Source organism: Cynara cardunculus (assembly GCF_001531365.2).
Source record: "Cynara cardunculus var. scolymus isolate 2C chromosome LG 17, CcrdV1, whole genome shotgun sequence".
In the NCBI taxonomy this organism is placed as follows: domain Eukaryota; kingdom Viridiplantae; phylum Streptophyta; class Magnoliopsida; order Asterales; family Asteraceae; genus Cynara; species Cynara cardunculus.
The window spans coordinates 23,580,897-23,599,870 of NC_037544.1; the positions used below are offsets into that span (position 1 = coordinate 23,580,897).

General features: G+C 37.4%; 1 protein-coding gene across 3 annotated transcripts in view; it reads left to right on the forward strand.

The window, feature by feature from the left end:
• Window positions 1-1,629: 1,629 nt before the first annotated feature.
• LOC112500136 (DUF21 domain-containing protein At4g14240-like) overlaps window positions 1,630-18,974 on the forward strand; it is a 34,120-nt gene continuing 16,775 nt past the window's right edge. For 2 of the 3 annotated variants that reach the window (XM_025103455.1, XM_025103457.1), the window contains exons 1-3: window positions 1,630-1,732; window positions 1,815-2,095; window positions 16,518-16,594. In XM_025103455.1, the coding sequence (XP_024959223.1) occupies window positions 1,855-2,095; window positions 16,518-16,594 (318 nt within the window). In that variant the 5' untranslated portion in view covers window positions 1,630-1,732; window positions 1,815-1,854. The remainder of the gene's footprint in view (window positions 1,733-1,814; window positions 2,096-16,517; window positions 16,595-18,974) is intronic. The other variant, XM_025103456.1, reaches the window with a different exon arrangement.

The following is an 18,974-nucleotide window of genomic DNA, read 5'->3' on the forward strand; positions in this document are numbered from 1 at the left end:
AATGTCTTGGTATGTATTTGTTGACATTAGGCATTTGTGTCACCCATACAAAGGTTGTTCACAAACTCAATAAGGAATTACCGTAGGGAACAATGCCGTTTTCTTTGAAGTAACCTAAGCAAATCCCTTGTACCGGCCTCCTCAAACTAATCTAATAATTACTCTACATGATTTCAAGAGTGTAGATGGTTATGGACTATCATTACATATATTAGAGAAGCTAGTAATTTGAGTTCAACCACTATCCTACATGCATATATGGAAATAATGCATCATGTATCGAAGAAATGAAAGTAAGGTGCATCAAGGGTGATTACACAAAACATATTCCGCTTAAGTTTTTATACTATCATCAATAATAAATTCTCCTTAAAATTCAAGTGAATCAAATAAGATATAGGAGAATGTAACAAATTTTCTTTACCAAATGCTTACCTAAAATCATATTTGGGAAACATGTAGAAAGTATTAAAATGCAGACATTTTCTTAAACTCCCTTCTTGTTTTTGATTGTTGAATTACATTGTTACTTGATCATATTGGGATTAACAAGAGTCTATTATGTGTAATATTGGTATGTTGTGTTATTTCCATCATACATTGTCTTATTTTTTTCCATTGGGTTTTGTTCCTTGGTGTAAAGTTTCAGTAAGACAACAGTTTATATATCATCTTGCTTTCGTAACTCTCATGATTAATGTATGAATATGAGAGAATATTAAACTAAAGAAAATTCCATGAATTGCAAAGAAATTGATGCGTTATACTATTCTTTCGTCGTATATATTTTTTTCATTGGGTTTCTAACGATACAACAATTGTGCATCATCACTTCTTTAAGTGTGCCATCATCTAAAAGATATGACGATAGAAATAAAGATAAATATATCAAAGTTAGATTAGAACTAAAATATCTCATATTTATATATACTTGTAACTCATCCATGTATAAATGACTTATAAGTAATGAGAATTACAAATTTTTTTTCTCTATTCTATTTATCCTATAACAAATAGTAATATTTTGTCTTTTTGGTGTAGGACAGTGCACGAACTGGGGATAAAGATCAGTTAGAAAAATGTTTTGAAAGAAGGTTTTTGATATAGTGAGAGGTTTTCGAGAGTTTTTGGTCCGAGGTTTACGACATGCTTTTTTAGAAATTTCTTGCTTTTAACTTTATAGAATTTTATAACATATTAAATCAATTATATCTATTAGTATAATGAAATTAATATATTAAATACAATTAAAAGTAACAGCATTCAATAGGGTGACAATTTTATACAAACCAAACCAACCAACATGTGTATCAACCAACTTAATTTGTACCGATTATTTTCGATTGGTAGTACCACATCAAGTATGCAAATTTAGTTGATACATGGTATTAAAAGTTGCATACCATGATAATATGATGGTACCAACTTAATTAAACCTTGTAACTTTAATTATTTTATTTAAACATTTATATATTTACAAGTTTTATTTATTACAATTAAAACCATTAAAAATAACACGTGTTATCTGAAAACTTAAAGTTTCACTTAAATTTTGAAAAAGATTTGGCAAGTAACGAAGGTGTTGGAGCTACAGTTTATTGCACAATCATCCCAGGTTCATAATAGTACCCATTTTGTCTTTTGATGTTTCGAACGCCAGGTCGAGTACTCATCTTGCATGGAACCGAATTCGACCCACTAACCCGCAACCCCGATGTAGTTTGTATTGTAGGTAAGAGATTATCCCATTGTAAGGTACTTTCTTGTGGCAAAACTCATTACCCTGTCAAAATCAAGTTTTTTCTGTGAATCAGAGCGATTGCGAGTTGGGGCTATTGATTCAGCTCACACAGGATGCATGCGAGTGATGTGGTGGAATTGATCCGAATGGCAACGAGAACTAGTGGTAATACGATGCTTGGAGCAGAAATTGAATTTGGATCGGCGATGTTCTACGTTTATGCCGGCATCTCATGCTTTCTCGTCCTCTTTGCCGGCATCATGTCTGGACTTACATTAGGTTTAATGTCACTTGGCCTTGTGGAGCTCGAAATCCTCCAGCGCAGTGGCACCCCAATCGAGAAAAAGCAAGCAGGTTAAATTTTGATTCTGAACTTAACAATAAGGTTAATTGTTCATTAATCTAACTCTATTTCTTTAATTTTTATGTACGCCCCACATGATTAGTACCACTTATTTGTTTATTATTGCCCTTGTTCCAAATTCCATAGGCATATCGAATCTTACCGTTAATTTGCGAGACTATTTGAGGTTGTGTTTATTTCATTGCTCACCAAGGAATATAAATACAGAGGAGTCCTACATAATTCTGTGAAAAGATTCACAAAGATCTCATAAAAGAAGGAAGGGATATGCATATCAATACCTAGATAACTATGGATGGCAAATTGGATAACTATGGAAACGCGAATTCCTTCACTTGCAAGTGTAATTCCTTTTGGGATCCCAAGTGTAGATTATCGATGGACAATGGTTGAATGGAATAAAATTAAATTGGCCTGTACTAATTTGACTTTTAAGATTTCACCAAGTGACTTTAAGTAAATTTATATGCATAACCAAAGCTAGTACAAAGTTGTACTCCCCTGGTCTAAGAAGAAGTCACTCATCTAAATTTCTGCAGTTAAAATATCACCTTGGAAGAGTTAAAGTTTCAGTTTAAGGGAGACATGGTTGCATATCAAACATGTATTATATTTGAAATGGGTTACTACATGAAAGTTCAGTAGTTTTATGACCAAGAAGGGACCCAACAAAGCTACATATGTGCACATATTCTTAAACATGGTTTTATAGATCAAATATTTATGATCTTTGAAATGGGCATGCTACTTGAAGCTTTAGTACTTGTATGTCATGAAATCAGGAAACTACATGACTTTTTATGCTTATATTGTCTTAAGATTGAGGTTGTTGAACCTAAATATATTATTTGCTTGAGGTGACTCATACATTGTTAATTTATGGTAGAGTGCCTTAAATTTTTGGTGTAACGAGTGACTCATTAGAGAAACTGATGTTTCAGATTGTGGCATTGCATTTACCATTTTGTATACTTATGCTATTTTCTTTGACAAAAGAATTCAGTGTTACAGTTGGTGTTATTGCATTTTGTTACAGCTCCCTCCCATGATTATCAACTCGATTCTTAGTAGGTTTGTTAGGCTATAATCCCATTATTAGAAGATATCTCACTACAGTAAATGTCAATTTAGTCATCAGATCTATTTTCTTGTGATGTTTGTCTCTGTGTCTCAGATGTTTCTTGATTACTTAGATGCAGGTGTCTCCTCTGATCCTCCTCCTATTACTGTCTATAGTCGACAAAATCAACATTTGTAACAGCAACGAGAATTCAGCTTCATCCGAAGCCTGTCCCTTCGTGTTCCTCCTTTTTCGAGTGAAATGGATTCTTCACATAATTTTAACCCTAGTTGTTGATGTTCACATATTCTTTAGGGTATACACTGGTGTTATTTCTTCATGTTGAATATAATGTGTGTGTGCATGTGTATATGTATCTTATTTTCTTGTGCGTGTTTACATATACACTTACATTTAGTTAATATGAGGATCAAGTCAATATAAACCTTCTGGGCTCAAATTCTCGACCTTAGTAGAGCATGTTTGATCAAATTAGATTTTAGAGTTCACAAAAAAAATACTTGACTATAAATCTCCAAAAGTGATTTCCTAAAAGATTGATAATAGTGCCATTCATATCGTCCTCTGGAAACAAATATTTTGTCAATTTTTATGAACTCTCCCACAATGAAGAAGTTATGGGGCCGTCTTCACTATCTTTTGGATCAAGAACTTATTACATGTATTATCTATCATAATCAGACTCTAGATATGAATTGAACTTGGTGCTGACCGTTGTGTGTCATGACACCAAATCGACAATTAGCACCAAAGATTTATTGATTCATTAACTGACCAACTTTTGAGATGTTGGTTCTCTCCCAATTCTACCCTTTATATAGGTTAAACAAAAGTAGATACCCCATATCTCCTTCCTCAACCCTATTACTTACCGACTACTAACTGTCCAACTGTCTCCATCTGTATGTTTACCAAAATACCCCTGCTATACAAAACCCTCTCCCAGTCTGTAACAATACTCCCCCCAACTTTAACCTTGTCCTCAAGGTGAAATGAAAACAACACTGCTTCAAAAAATAATATGGAACGAACACTCAAAGGTGTAGAAGTCGCTACTGCTCCACGCTTGTTGATGCTTCTTAATCAGTTAATAAAGAGTTCCTTAAGAGAAAAACAACTTAGGAGATCTTTCCCAATTGAGACCACATTCTTGGTACTATGTTTTCTCGATGTCTGGAGTGTGGGTGGCTTTTCTCCAGTTTAATATATTGTGATGTTCTTCCTTTCCTCTAAGCCATCCTCCATTCTTTTGAACATTAGACCCACTATTCATAACTCCATTTAACTTGTTTTGGCCTAAGAGAGATAAACACATGGAGGTTTTAAAAAGTGAAGACTAGTGGAAATATGAAGTGGAACTCCCCGTTCCCCGACCCCCGTACACGATACCCAAATCCTTCACGAAGATATCAATCACCAAAAAACTATATACCCCTGTCCCTACTGAAATCTTGTTGCCGGAAACCTCAACACCAGCGTTTCATTCTTCATTTCCTTTGCTTTTTTACTTCAACCGTTGCCCTTTGTTTTTCCCGCTCTATTGCGGTCGCTTCCTATAGGCCATAACTTGCCGGTTCCTATCGCCAGTGAAGCCTTTTCTTCATGCTCTGCTGATTGCTTTTTGCAGAATTCACCGCCAATGGCATTGATTTGAGATCTTCTACCATTTTCTTGACCGTAGGAAACAAACTCCCTTTCTTCATCAAGATCTCCTATTCTAATACCAAATGATGCAAACCACTGTGCATTGTGACACCAGTTCGACAAAGAACACACAAAGAACTGTGGATTCATTGAGCGACCAACTTTCAAGAAGCTAGTTCTCTCCTAATTCTACCCTTTTACAGGTCAGAGAAAATAAGATACCCTATATCTCCTTACTCAGCTCCTACTACATATTTATAGTACCTTTCACTGACCTTCTACCTAACTACTAATCGAGAACTAACCGTCCATCTATCTCTCTCTTTATGTTTACCAAAATACCTTGTAGTGTACAAAGCCCTCTCCTTGTATGTAACAATAGTCACCCCCAACTTTCGCCTTGTCCTAAAGGTGAAATGAAAATAAACTACTTCAAATAATAATACGGTATGGATGCTCAGAGGTGTAGACATCACCTCTATTGCTTTGCCTTTGTTGATGCTTCTTAATCACTTAACGAGGAGTCTCTTGAGAGAAAAACAGCTAAAGAGTTCTTTCCCAATTGAGACCACATTCTGTATTGTCTTTTCTTGACGCATGGAGTGTGGATGGCTTTCCACATTTTAATATACTATGAAGTACGTCCCTTCCTCCAATTCACTCTCCATTCTTTTTGGCATTTGAACAAGAACCTTTGAGCATTTCGCAATCAATAGGAGTTTGATTTATGAGTCCAAATGAGCTAAAGAAAATAGTAATTTTGAACATTAGACTCATTGGTCTAAACTTCATTAACTTGTTTTGGCTTTAGAGAGATAAACACGTGGAGGTTTTAGGTGAAGGTTATTGGAAATGTGAAGTGGAACTCCCCTTCCGTATGACCTTTGTACCTATTGGAACCCTTGCACCTATTGGAATCCTTGTCGCACAAAGGATGTATTCCGACGAAATGCTATTGATTCTAGGACTATAATGAGGGGGTCCCTCTTGCACAACTCCCCCGAACAGCCCAGATCTGATTCACTTTCAGAACCTATTCGTCAATTCCTAAACTTAATAGCCATCGACACACTCTTTAACTATTATGGGGGTTAGGGGTTATCAAACTTTACCATTAAGCTAAAGAAACCCTCGACCTTGGCTTTTCGTTTTTCATTTTTCATTTTTTTACTTCAACCACCCCCCTGTTTTTCCGAGTCTCTCCCGTCAATTTCTTCTGATTGTTGGCCATAACTTGCCGGTTCTTACCTCCGGAGGACTCCTTGATTGTTGTATTTTCTGCTTTTCTTTTTGTATGTGAAGCCTTTCCTTCATGCTTTCTAGGATTATTTTTTTGGCAAAAATACACCCAAAGAACTTTTGATTCATTAACGGGTTTCGAGATGTTGATTCTCTCCTAATTCCTTGCCTAGTCTCCCAATTCGGTTAGTCTTGCCTAGTCTCCCAGTTTGGGAATCACATATGGTATCACAGCCCAGCCCCAGCTCTTGCCCTTTGTTAATCTTTACCCGTCTTCACCTTTCTATATGATTAGATTAGTATGCTCTGTGACTGCCGTCTATGCACGGATCTCTCACATTAGAAAACCATCCTAGAGAGAAGAGATTGAAGATATAAGCCAGAGATTCTGCTGATTTGCACTTTTTTGTTTCCATCTTCCTTGTTAGTAAAGTTCGTAAGTCGACGTAGAGAGAAGTCGCAGTCAGTCTCAACAACAGGATAGATAGAATAAGTAGTGCTAAACCAAGTCATGAATCTAGACCATAGCTTATCACGTTCTTCTTCTAATTTTAGACAGTCTTCTGTCTCTAAAATAGACCAATTATATGAAATTTCTTATGTCCCAGATGATTCTAGAATACCTATCACTAGTATGCCTTTAGTTAATCCCTATAATGTATTTTCTAAGCCCAATATTTCTTATTCAAGAAGGGTCAAAAAATTGACAGGATCCACCTCCCACGAGCAAATTAAGGAGTTTGTCCAAGCTTCTAAATTTGACTCCCACCAACTCCCAGCTACCACATCAGAACACTTAGTGACACTGTCCCTTCCAACAGACCTTCCTAGACACTGCATGGCTCAAGGATATACACATATCCACTTTGGAGCTATTAGACTGGCCCTTACTTTCCATGGTAGGAAAGGCCTCCCTGCATTTTCACGCATTGCTCTAGTAGACATAGGGTTTATAGAATATCAGCATGCCTGCATAGGAACAATCCAAACTACCCTAAATGCTGGAACCATCTTTGTCACTTTCTATCCAAACTTCAACATACCGCTCAATGATCCTTCTTTACATACGACACATAAGGCCCAAATCCAGATTGGTGGTACCGCTCAAGTAAACACCTTCCAGGCAACATTTCATTACCAGATGTCGTATGGAGTACAAAACCATTCTCTAGACATCATGGTGCCAGATCAAGAACATGCTGGAGACGCGCTATTCATAGATATCAACTCAAATGCAACACCCACATGTACCTACGTCCCCAGACAGTTGTCCAAAGAGGAGTTACTTAAGATACTCCCATAAAAATGGATAACTAACTACGAGCAAATCCACCAAGCACCAGTACAAACTACCACGGCCCCAGACTTCATCCGACATGAAAACGGACTTGTAGAAGTCAAATTATCTTCCCAAAAAAACCCAACATCTTTTCTATGGTCCACGTGATTGAGCCAGTTCAACCTTCACAGCCAGTAAAACATTGCTGTTATGACGTCTGTTATTGTCAAGAGTGCCTAGATGAGGCATACCGAGTTAAGTATGATGAAGACATTCCAAAAAAGAAGGGTTCTCAACACAAGCTAAAAAAGAGATATGAAGCAAGAGATCCTACGGTAGGACTTCTTGGTGAACCATCACGAAAGTTCGACTATTATGTTCTCTATGGAAAAATCTCCAATCACGACCCGTGAAGCCTGTCATAACCCACTCCCTAAAAGTCCCCAGAAGAAGCGCAAAAGGAATGCTGTGTCATTACCCCAACAACATCATCATCTGAATACCAAGCCGAGTTTCCCCCACCAAGCCTTTTTGAAAATACACAGCAACGAACCAAGCATGAGTGGAAAATAAAATCACCCATAACCATAAGCTCTACAGGGATCTCTGATTCCATCACTGCTGCTAAAGCTACCGTCAACTGGCAAATTGAAAATGTTGTTGCTCAGAACTAAGTCCTGAGAACGATCCTAGCTCAACAAACGAAGTCCATGAAGACACAGGAAACCCTCACTACAAGAGTTCAATCTCTTTAGGGAATGATCAATGAGATCAAAATCAAGATGCAAGAACTTCATAACGAACTACTCCAATTAGTTCGTGACATTCCTCCTTCCCAACCATCAGCCACTCTCGCCCAAAAGAAAGCAGAAATGAAGTTTCTTAAAAACCAACTTGTTGATCTTGAAAGACAACACAAACAACAAAGGATATCAACTTCTGTTGATGATCCATGGAGATTACCCTCCACACCTTTTGTCAAAACATCTTTCGACCCACAACCACTACCTCCACCATCACCTCGACAAAACTCCCTATCCCTTTCATTATGGTCCTCAGAAAAACAAAAATTGAAGGCCAAAGCCTCCCGATTCTCTGCAGGATCATCTCAAGCTCCAAATAGGACAGTGGTAACGTCGACCACAGAACCTATGCCTGATGATACTTCGATGTCGGCCTCCTCAAAACCCCCAAACGTTTTCCCGATAAATCAACCAAACCCCGTTTCTTCATTCCTTCAATCATTAGCTCAATGCCAAAAGGACCCAAATTCCATAATTGTTGCCCCAATTATCAACCCTATACCACGTGAAGAAGATGCCTTTGATCCCGCTGGAGCCTTTGAACATCTGTTCATGATGGAGCCATAATCCACTGTACGAAATGATTCGGATAGTGATAATGGCCCAGAAGATGGCGCCTCCAGGATGACACCACCCAGAAGAGCCAAGACTCCAAAAGGTGACTCAAAACTACAATTCACTTTTGATGATATCCCACCGTCTCAATGGCGAGACAGAAGCATAGAGATGCTAAGCTGGTGTTGAGCTGAACTGCAATTCTATGACATTGACATAGTCATCAAGAGATTCCTAACCAGAACTCAAAGGCCGCCTCCGAGATTGGTACATGACCCTTGGAAAATACAGACAGATCCAGATCCACCAATCACATTCTCTTGAAGAGTTCATCCATATAATCTATATGGAATTCATCGGCAACCCTGTCGAGGACACAACCCATGTAAGAGACGAGTTCTTGAAAATGAAGTGTTGCTCGTTCATGAAAAAAGACCTTGAAAGGCATTATGATAGAATGTCAAAAAGGTTATATTGCCTTAATGGTGTCGATGATACGAATCTCAAACAAGTCTTTATAAACTCCTTCCCAAAGTCCCTTGCAAATGAGGTAAACAGGTACCTAGAATCAAAAAAACATCTCAGTCGTACAAACTCATTTGGTGGGCTTTATCAATTGATACTCAACGCCCTCACCAAACTCTGCAACCAAAAAAATTCTTGTCAGACATTGAAAAAACGGGTAAGCGACTTGGAGCAGCCTGTGATGAAAGATACCTCCAAATAAAATGCAAAGACAAATCCACTTGTGAATGTTCTCGTAAAGGGAAGAAGTATCATTTCAAGAAGTTCAGAGGATCAAGCACCCGTAATTCCTTCAAAGGGAGAATCGTTCTCTCGAAGAAAGAAGTGGAAATTCATGAGGAAGAAATCACGAGGAAAAACCACTGACAAATGTTACATCTGCCACAGAAGAGGACACTTCGCCAAGGATTGTGAAGACAAGGAGTCTCAAGCACTAATTCAAATACTCAGTAAGATTGAACCAGTCGATCTTTCTGATCTTGAATCTTTATACTCCCTTGACGATGAACCAGCGGATCATACGATATGCATAATTGCCTATTCTGATTCATCACCGGAAGAAGAATACAACTCAGACTCAGACTATTTGGAAGGATATTCTGATATCGGAGTATTTATGGCAAAACCTCTTCCACTTCCTCATATTTCTCTCCTTACTCAAAACCCCATTACCCTCAGATACTACCCTTACAAAAAGCGCATCCAGTACCACTAGCAAAAGTCCACTTGCTTACTTCCACATACGCCAAACCAATCCCAGTTATTGCATTCTTTGATACAGGATCCTCAGTTTCGATATTGAATCCTGACATTCTGCTTAGCAATTACTGGAAACTGCATCATCAACACTTCTTAGCAGCCAATGGTGACATGTTCGTCATTGACATGATAAGTATCCCGGTATACATTGGACTCTTTCCCAAGTGCGTCATAAAACACAGATTCTTGGGATCAAGTTTACATGGAAAGGATCTACTAGTTGGGTTCGATATCCTCTATACACTACCAGGTCTGAGATATGCAAACAAGGTCTCCATTATAAGAGTTTTCTAAATCCTTGGAGTCCAATCCAAAGGCTCTACATGACCTCTACTTTTACCATGGAAACTCTCAAACAGCAATTATCCAGACTTCTTGTGCCTCTAACCATACTGAGTTCCTCACAAAAAAATAAAAACCCATTATGGTTAAACCCTTCATTCTTTTTTACTCTCCCATTAAAACAGAATGAAGACGTGAACCCAACAAAAGCAAGTTATCCCGGTATGAATCCTGACCATTATCAACTTGCAGTTCGAGAATGCTCAGAACTCGTTGATCAAGGGATCATAGAGCCGACTACATTGCCATGGGCATGTGAAGCGTTTTATGTCAACAAAAGAACTGAGCAAGTTTGTAGTAAATTAAGATTGGTGATAAATTATCAGCCTCTCAATCACTTCTTGGCCGATGATAAGTTCCCTTTCCCCCAAGTCGTTCCTATCCTTGGCAGATGCAAGAGTACTGTCTAAGTTTGATCTTAAAGTTGGATTTTGGTAACTCGGCATAACTCCTGAACATAGGGCAAAAACTGCCTTCTGTATTCCAGATCATCATTACTAGTGGAAGGTGATGTCGTACGGGTTAAAAAAACGGTCCATCAGCTTCCCAAAAGGCTTTGGTAAAAATATTTGAACCCATTCTCCATAATGCTCTGGTATACATTGATGATATCCTCTTATTCTCTCTGGATAGAATCGCATGTCGACTTGCTTTCGCATTTTCATTCCATAGTAACAGAATATGGTATCATGCTCTCTGAAAAGAAAATGGAAATTGGTGTCAACTCCATTGATTTTCTTGGAATGAAAATCTCTGATGGTACGTATCAGCCACAACCCTATCTTGCCCAAGAATTGCACAAGTTCCCAAACACGCCGACGTCACACAAGGAAATCCAACAATTTCTTGGTCTACGTCAATTATATGGCTGATTTCTTACCAAAGCTGTCAAGTCATACAGTGCACCTTTTCCCTATGCTAAAGAAAGATTTCCCACCATGGACTGACAAGCAAACGCTAGCTGTAAAAGCAATAAAGCAACTAGCTGATGTGATGCCGCCTTTAAAGATTCCGACTGCTACTGACAAGCGAATCTTGCAGACCAATGCAAGTGATGAATACTGGGAGCAGTCTTGCTTACTCAAGATATTCTGAAGATAATAATAATGTCAAGACAGTGTTTGGGTACAAAGTGGCGCGTTCAAAGACTCAGAGAAGCACTATCGTTCAACTTTCAAAGAGATTCTTGCGGTCAAAAGAGGAATAGAAAAATTCCGTCTTATCGGTCATGAATTCTTGATCGAAATGGATATGTCTTCTTTCCCTCGTATGATGCAATTCAAAAGAAAGATGCTTCCTGAAGCACAATTATTGAGGTGATCAAATTGGTTCTCCCAGTGGAAATTCACAGTAAAACACATCAAAGGAACATAAAATATTCTTGCAGATTTTCTGTCACGACCAAAAGGCTATAAATGTAGTACTCTTAAAGAAGTCCAACCCATCCTCAAGACCAAATCCTTCCAATGGTGTTCCCAATAGCTAACGCAAGTTCTTCAAACCAAGATGCCTAGCCATCCTCATAAACCTCCCAGAAGAAATCACAGAAACCATCGCCGACTTGACCCTGAAAGGAAGATCCCACCTTAACTACAAGACGTTCTTTACCATCACTCTGCAAAAGCATGGCCTCTTCATGAAAAATCTTTAGTTTCACCCTGATTACCCTTTCCTGAACATCTTCCACATTCACTATTTGCATGGGTTACCAAAAGAAGCATTATGCTTTTTTTGGTATCTTTTCGAGTCCTTCACTATTGCCATTTCATTCAATGCTGTCAAGCTATACTCATACCTGTTCCAATGCCAATTCGAGAACGCCCCAAAAGATTCCAAAAATGTCTTCACCCTCTTCAGTTGGTTTGATCTTCCTTGCAAATGGCTCCAAAAGCTATCCATGTGCTATAAGACTTAAGTAGTCATCATGTTCAGAAGGCCCCGTTCTTTTCTTACTTCCTACCGTAATTACAAGACAAACGCAATCAATAGTTTACCATTCGCCTTTAGCCTTCATCCATGATTGGTATGATGCTAATCCATCCAGCAAATCTTTTGAAATATACCAAGTCTACAAGCACATGGAAATACGTGGTCTTCTCGCCAGTGCAAATCAAATAAGTCCCCAGACGATCCAGCACATGTCATGGAAAACAAAGATTTATGGCCTGCAGAACACCCATTGTCATCAAAGTGGAATGAGTCCGTCCAACAGTGGTTTCAAACTCATCTGTCGCAAAAAATAGATACCTCTAATGAAAATGACTCCACAGACCAAGAAGAAGATGACGATTATGACCCATATGAAGAGCATTTTGACCTGTACGAAGACGATCCATCTCATCCGGATTCCCATTGGAAATAAAATATTCTAGATATTTTATTGTAAGATAATGTGTGCAAGTATTTCTTAAGTTTTAAGTATTAGTGTGATGTAAAAATGATGGAAGCTTTAGGTCACTTTAAGTGATGTAAGCACTTACCTCATGTTGTTTTTGTAATGCTTACATCATGATCATGTAAAGGCACCTTTTCCTTGCCTATATAAGGAAGGTTTCCCCTTTATTTGTAATCATCCCTTGGAAAGAAATAAAAACTTCTTCCATATATATCTTCTCTTGTTCTTGTTCTTAAATACATATTTCTTCTTCACACCTTTTAATCACATACTTAGTCTTGCCTAGTCTCCCAGTGCGGTTAGTCTTGCCTAGTCTCTCAGTTCGCGACTCACATACTACCCTTTTATAGGTTAGACAAAACTAGATACCCAATATCCCCAGCGTCAGCCCCTACTTTTTTATACTACCCTTCACCAACCTTTTACCTAACTACTAACTATCCAATTGTCTCCCTCTTTATGTTTACCATTATACCCTTGTTCTACGAAACCCTCTCCAAGATTGTAACAGAGACTCTAGCATGATTGAGTACTTTGCTAAGTTTAAGAGGCTTTACTATGATTTACGTAGCATTTCCGTTGTTAGTACTTGTCTGGTCCCGCTAGGTAGGATAAGCTTGTTGTTTTTGAATTTCATCGAGGATCTATCCTCCACGTAATCTTGGTACTTCTTGGAACATTCAATCATTTATTCTGATTAACAACCTATCATCTTTTCAGGAAAATGTATCCCTCTAATTGGGCTTCCTAAGGTCATGTTTATCTACCTTAGCTACTTATATAACAAATTCATGATATTGAGCATGGAGGAGGCTCTACAAAAAATATCATGGTACTCGACAAAATGAAATTGATGAATGGGAGAATCACCATTTACTTGATGTTGCACTAAAACTTCGGATACATGATAAAGTTCTCCTTCATTCTTGATGGAAGGCAGTTTTGACATCTAACTCTTGCATGTGTTCCTTTGCTTTAGATGGACAAATTCTTTTTTCTGTCCTCTTCACACGAACTCAGTCACAAAAAGGAATTTTGCATGAGTCATAGTTTGCTTATGGTCCTTAGCAAAATGGAATTAATGAATGGAAGAATTACCATTTACTTGATGATGCACTGAAACTTTTGATGCATAATCGAGTTTCACAAGTTTTTACAGCCAACTCTATCATGTTGTTTAGAATGACAAATTTCTTTTTTCATACTCTTCTAAAAAATTCCTTTGTTTCTTGTCCCCTAAAATTTTAAATGCATTTGTTTTCTCCATGATCAGTGGCGGAACCCATAGGGCCTTTGGGGGCCATGGCCACCCCCCTTTTTGGCTCAAATACCATTTATGAATTAATAGGAACATATGTAATTGGTAGCTCTGTTGGTGATCATTTTGTGGCCACCTCCTTGAAGTCACGGCTTCAAATCCATTCCCATGCAAATTTTCCATTTTTTTGTCATTTTTCCTCCACTACATATTAAATTAATAATATTAATTATATAGAAAAATTAGTTTTTAATTAATATAAAGAAATAATGTTTAAGTTGGTATATAGTGTTATATTACTAATCTAAAGGTTATTTTGTTGGTTCATTATAGTACAAAAACATTACAAATTTGTATGACTATTTTTGATTAATAATTTGAAGGTTTTGAATTTAAGGGTTGTTTATCCAAACAATTACCCGACAAGCACTTACAGGTAAGATTTAACACTATCACTTACCTTGTTGGGTAAGATGTTTACTACATTAAAACGACAACATATGCAACAATTTACCCGATAAGCGCCAACCTGGTAAGAATCGTCACCTTCACTTATCAGGTAAGGCTTTTGGTTCTTACCATCACTCTTACTGGATAAAATTCTCAGTCCTTGCCATGTAATATGAATTGGTAAGCGCTTACCGGGTAACTGTTTGGTAACGGCCCCTTAGTCTTACATTAACCCGTTCTTTTCGAAATTTAATAGTAGATCATATAGAAAAAGAACAAAAAACAAGTTACGTGCATATCATTTGGATCTCTGAATTTTTGTAGTATTTTATTTCCGCCCCTAGACTACAACAATCGTGTTTCGCCCCTGTAATCATTGTCCATGTGGGACTAAACGGTATTTCACTATGCCTAATGTTACTTCCCTTTAACTCAGAGTTGTATTCCTTGCCTGCTACATTTTTTCCCTTGCATTTTTCAGGTCTAGGTTTCTTCTAAGCAGTTGTTAGAAGCAGATTTGCCTATTTTTTGCCCCTAATCGCTTAGGTTTTTACGCATCTACACATGCATCTAGTTAAGTAGGGTAGCCAAATTCTCAAGATTGTCTACTTCCATAGACTCATAAGCCATTATCTAAGACATGCCAATGCCACCATTGATACTCTGCTAAAACGATCCCAATATAATTCTCGTTGCATACACTACCCGCTTTAGGATTATCTTCCGAATACCATATTCCCGCATGCTATTTTGTTACAGTGATCAAAATCTGAAATAGCGGTCAAGACTGTGATTTGATATAGCGGTTATCGTGATGGTAACCCAGTGGTATAATGGTCCACAAATAGCGGTTTATGTAATAACTACAATTATAAATGTATAATATATATTTTGAAGATGAACAAAAGAACACGTGAATAGAAGAGATGACGAGCAATGTATGTTGGGAAGACAATGTTGTTGTGAAGAGAAGATGCATAATAGTAGACTGGAATTGAAGAGATGAGAGAGGAATATCGAGTTTACACACCAATATTGAAAATCAAAATCAGCCCCCTAGCTTGTAATCCCATTACGGACTTCTCTAAACCCTCTAAAAGGCCAATTGAAAGCCCAACTCCTAATTGCGGTTTTCACACCGCTGTTGCAAATCAAAATTGCCGCTCAATTGCGGTGATTAGCACTGCTATTAGCAGAACCGCTATTTCTCACCGTTATTTGTCCTAGGACCGCTAACCGCTATAGCACTGTAATTAAAAGCATAGCCCGCATGGATTGAATAAGGTATCCAAGGAGGCGTTGTCCTTGTATTTTGTACTTTAACAACTGACGTAGACAGATATCCTATTCCAGAAATGTTAAAGGTTGGTTCCAAGCCATGCAAGAATCAAGTTTTCCATGAAATGACCAAACATATTGAAGTAGATTGTCATCATGTTATTGTATTGTTTCAACTTGCAACAACCTCGTATCTACCTTCTATTCAGCCTACACATGACCTCCAGGATATCTTAACCAACCCGTTGCTGAAGATTAGTTTGACTAAATGCAGCAAGCTTGTCATGATTGATATCTACGTTACTCGAGGCGCGTCACTTATAGTTGGATCATCTCTCCATTATGTCATCATTGTTACTAGGCTACTCTAATTTCTAGAATTCCCAGGTCCATGGTCCATTATGTACTGTGTGTATTCATATCATTTACCGCATTAAAATCACATTGTTATTTCTATGATTGTTAACATAAAATATTATAACGAAGTTGGAGTATTGGAATAATAAGACTGGAATTAAAATGTACTGTGTCAATAGATTACTGCATCATTGATTTACCTTAATCCTGTTTGGGATTTGTAATCAATTTTGATGATTGAGTTCGGAAATGTTGTTGTAGCTTGACCTTTAAAGAGGTAATGCATCAAATATATTTAATGGATTAATGATTTATCTCAGTATCTCTCCAAAATGATATTTTTATGGTTCCTTAAAGTACCCAACAAAAGGCAATGCGAGAATTTGTAACAGGGGAATTGTGCTCATGATTTCTCGGCTTACTTTTAATGAATTATATCATTTTCAGCTGTCATATTTCCAGTGGTTCAGAAACAACACCAACTTCTCGTGACTTTGCTTCTTTGTAATGCAGCTGCCATGGAGGTGATATATCTCGTCATCTAATTTTTGTGAAAGTATACTTTTATAATTGGTTTGTTAGCATAACTTAATCTTACATAATCTATTATTTGTGCTTTAGAAACAACATCTAGCTTTTTATCCAAAAGCAGTTGGGGAAGGCTAAATGTGATAGGATTGACTTGTTTTTGGTGCTGGCTTGTAAGGCATGACACCCTGTTCCTTCATTCTAGCCTGGGAGTCTGGGACAGGTTATGGAAGGATATACGAGTGAAGTTCCTCTTCATATTTTCTTTAGTCAGTGCGATTGGAATTAACTGGTGAAGAGAAGATCACTTGTTAACTTTTGGACCATGGGTTTGCATTCAAGGAAGACAAAATGCCAAAAAGAAGTCCTAGACCAAATGGTTGGGAGATGTGTACAGTTTACAACTGAACATACTTTTCTTTTAGCGTGTTCACTCATTTTGATAGGTTCCTGTTGGGTTTTAGTTTGCGAAAATAACCGAATTAAACGCAGCGGAAAAACAGAACCCGGTTACAAAAACGTTTAGAAAATCTTTTCTAAATAAAACCCAAAGCCGGATCCATTGACAATTAAAACGAATCTACACAACCATAGGGTGTTTAAAATATTTACCTTATGGTTGAAATTGAAACTTTGATGTAGCACTAAGAAACCAAATCAGGTTTCCTCTATCGGTTGTCCATACACGAACACGCTTGGAACTTCCACAGGGTGCTAGCCCAAACAATCCTAATTCTATAATTGTATCGTAAGGATTTTGAGGCTACAACTAGTTATCAGAACTTAATCCTCTACTTCGGTTTAGCCCTTAAGCCTTATTTATATGGTCAGTCTTCGACATTGACCATAACTCTTAAAAAGGCTTAATCATTATCTAAACTGATTATTCATTTATCTAATAATATCTTATATAATTATCTAAAAACATTTAAGATAATTATATACATATTTATAGATTAAACCCTGTAATTATAANTCTAATAATATCTTATATAATTATCTAAAAACATTTAAGATAATTATATACATATTTATAGATTAAACCCTGTAATTATAATAATCACAAAACGGTACACATGCTTAGATTCTTTTTCTTTAGTGGAAGCATACGTGTTCTTTGTGTGCGACCCTTTAGGTTTATATGGCTCGTTGGCAGTGTATCTGGGTGACTCGTGTCATGGGTACAACATACAACTTACATTCTCCCACTTACACATGACACATTGTAACACAGACAGTGGTAAGCGTCTAGCAACACGTCACTGCCCCCAACGCTATGTAAATGTTCTTTTCTTCTAGAAATTTGATTGATCCAATCAATCTTATACAGGAGTCATTCATCATCCCTTTGCTTCACGATATTTGAATTGAACTTCTAAGGCATAGATCTTGCTCATCTTTTATAGTTCAAAATTCTATTTCTCGATCCTAACACGTCTTGATTAGACTGGTGCTATTGGTTAAACCAATACATTAGTCCATGGCCATGTTAATCAAATCGTGTCATCGAGGGGCCCAAAAATATCTCTCTCATCTTGAAAGGAGCAAATCCCATTTTGCATGTACACGACTTATACACTATCTATGTTATGCCCAACATAGTCCTTATGATCACCCGGTTAAGGGTAACTTTAAACTATATCAAAGCACAACACTTTTCATGCATTGGATACCAATGTACATCTCAGGTCTAAGGATAAGAAAGTTTACTTATTTCAGGACTCACCTTATGACGTCGATCTATGAGGTGATCCTGACCGTGGGTCTTATCCAACACTTGTCTCCGACAAGTGCATATGACTCTGGTTGCACTCATTGCGCTTCCAACTTGGAATATGACCAAACTTCACAATGACCTTGATTTATTACTAGTCCCCTGATGATAATTGGGTCTAAGGATAAGAAAGTTTACTTATTTCAGGACTCACCTTATGACGTCGATCTATGAGGTGATCCTGACCGTGGGTCTTATCCAACACTTGTTTCCGACAAGTGCATATGACTCTGGTTGCACTCATTGCTCTTCTAACTTGGACTATGACCAAACTTCACAATAACCTTGATTTATTACTAGTCCCCTGATAATAATTGGTCAAGGACAATTCTAAATAATATGATCATCATTTTATTTAAGGATACTTAAACGTGCAAAAATTGAACACAATAATGTTTAATGTAAATACCCATATCCAATATGCCAAAACTTATAAAACATAATTGTTTATCATTCAAATAATTAAAGTATACTACTAAGATCCATTATACTAATGTATTACAGAACCTCAAGCCTATCGAACTAGTATGAGCATCATGCTTGTTTTGACTCAAAGGCTTGGTGAGAGGATCTGCTGGATTTTCTTCTGATCGAACTTTGCA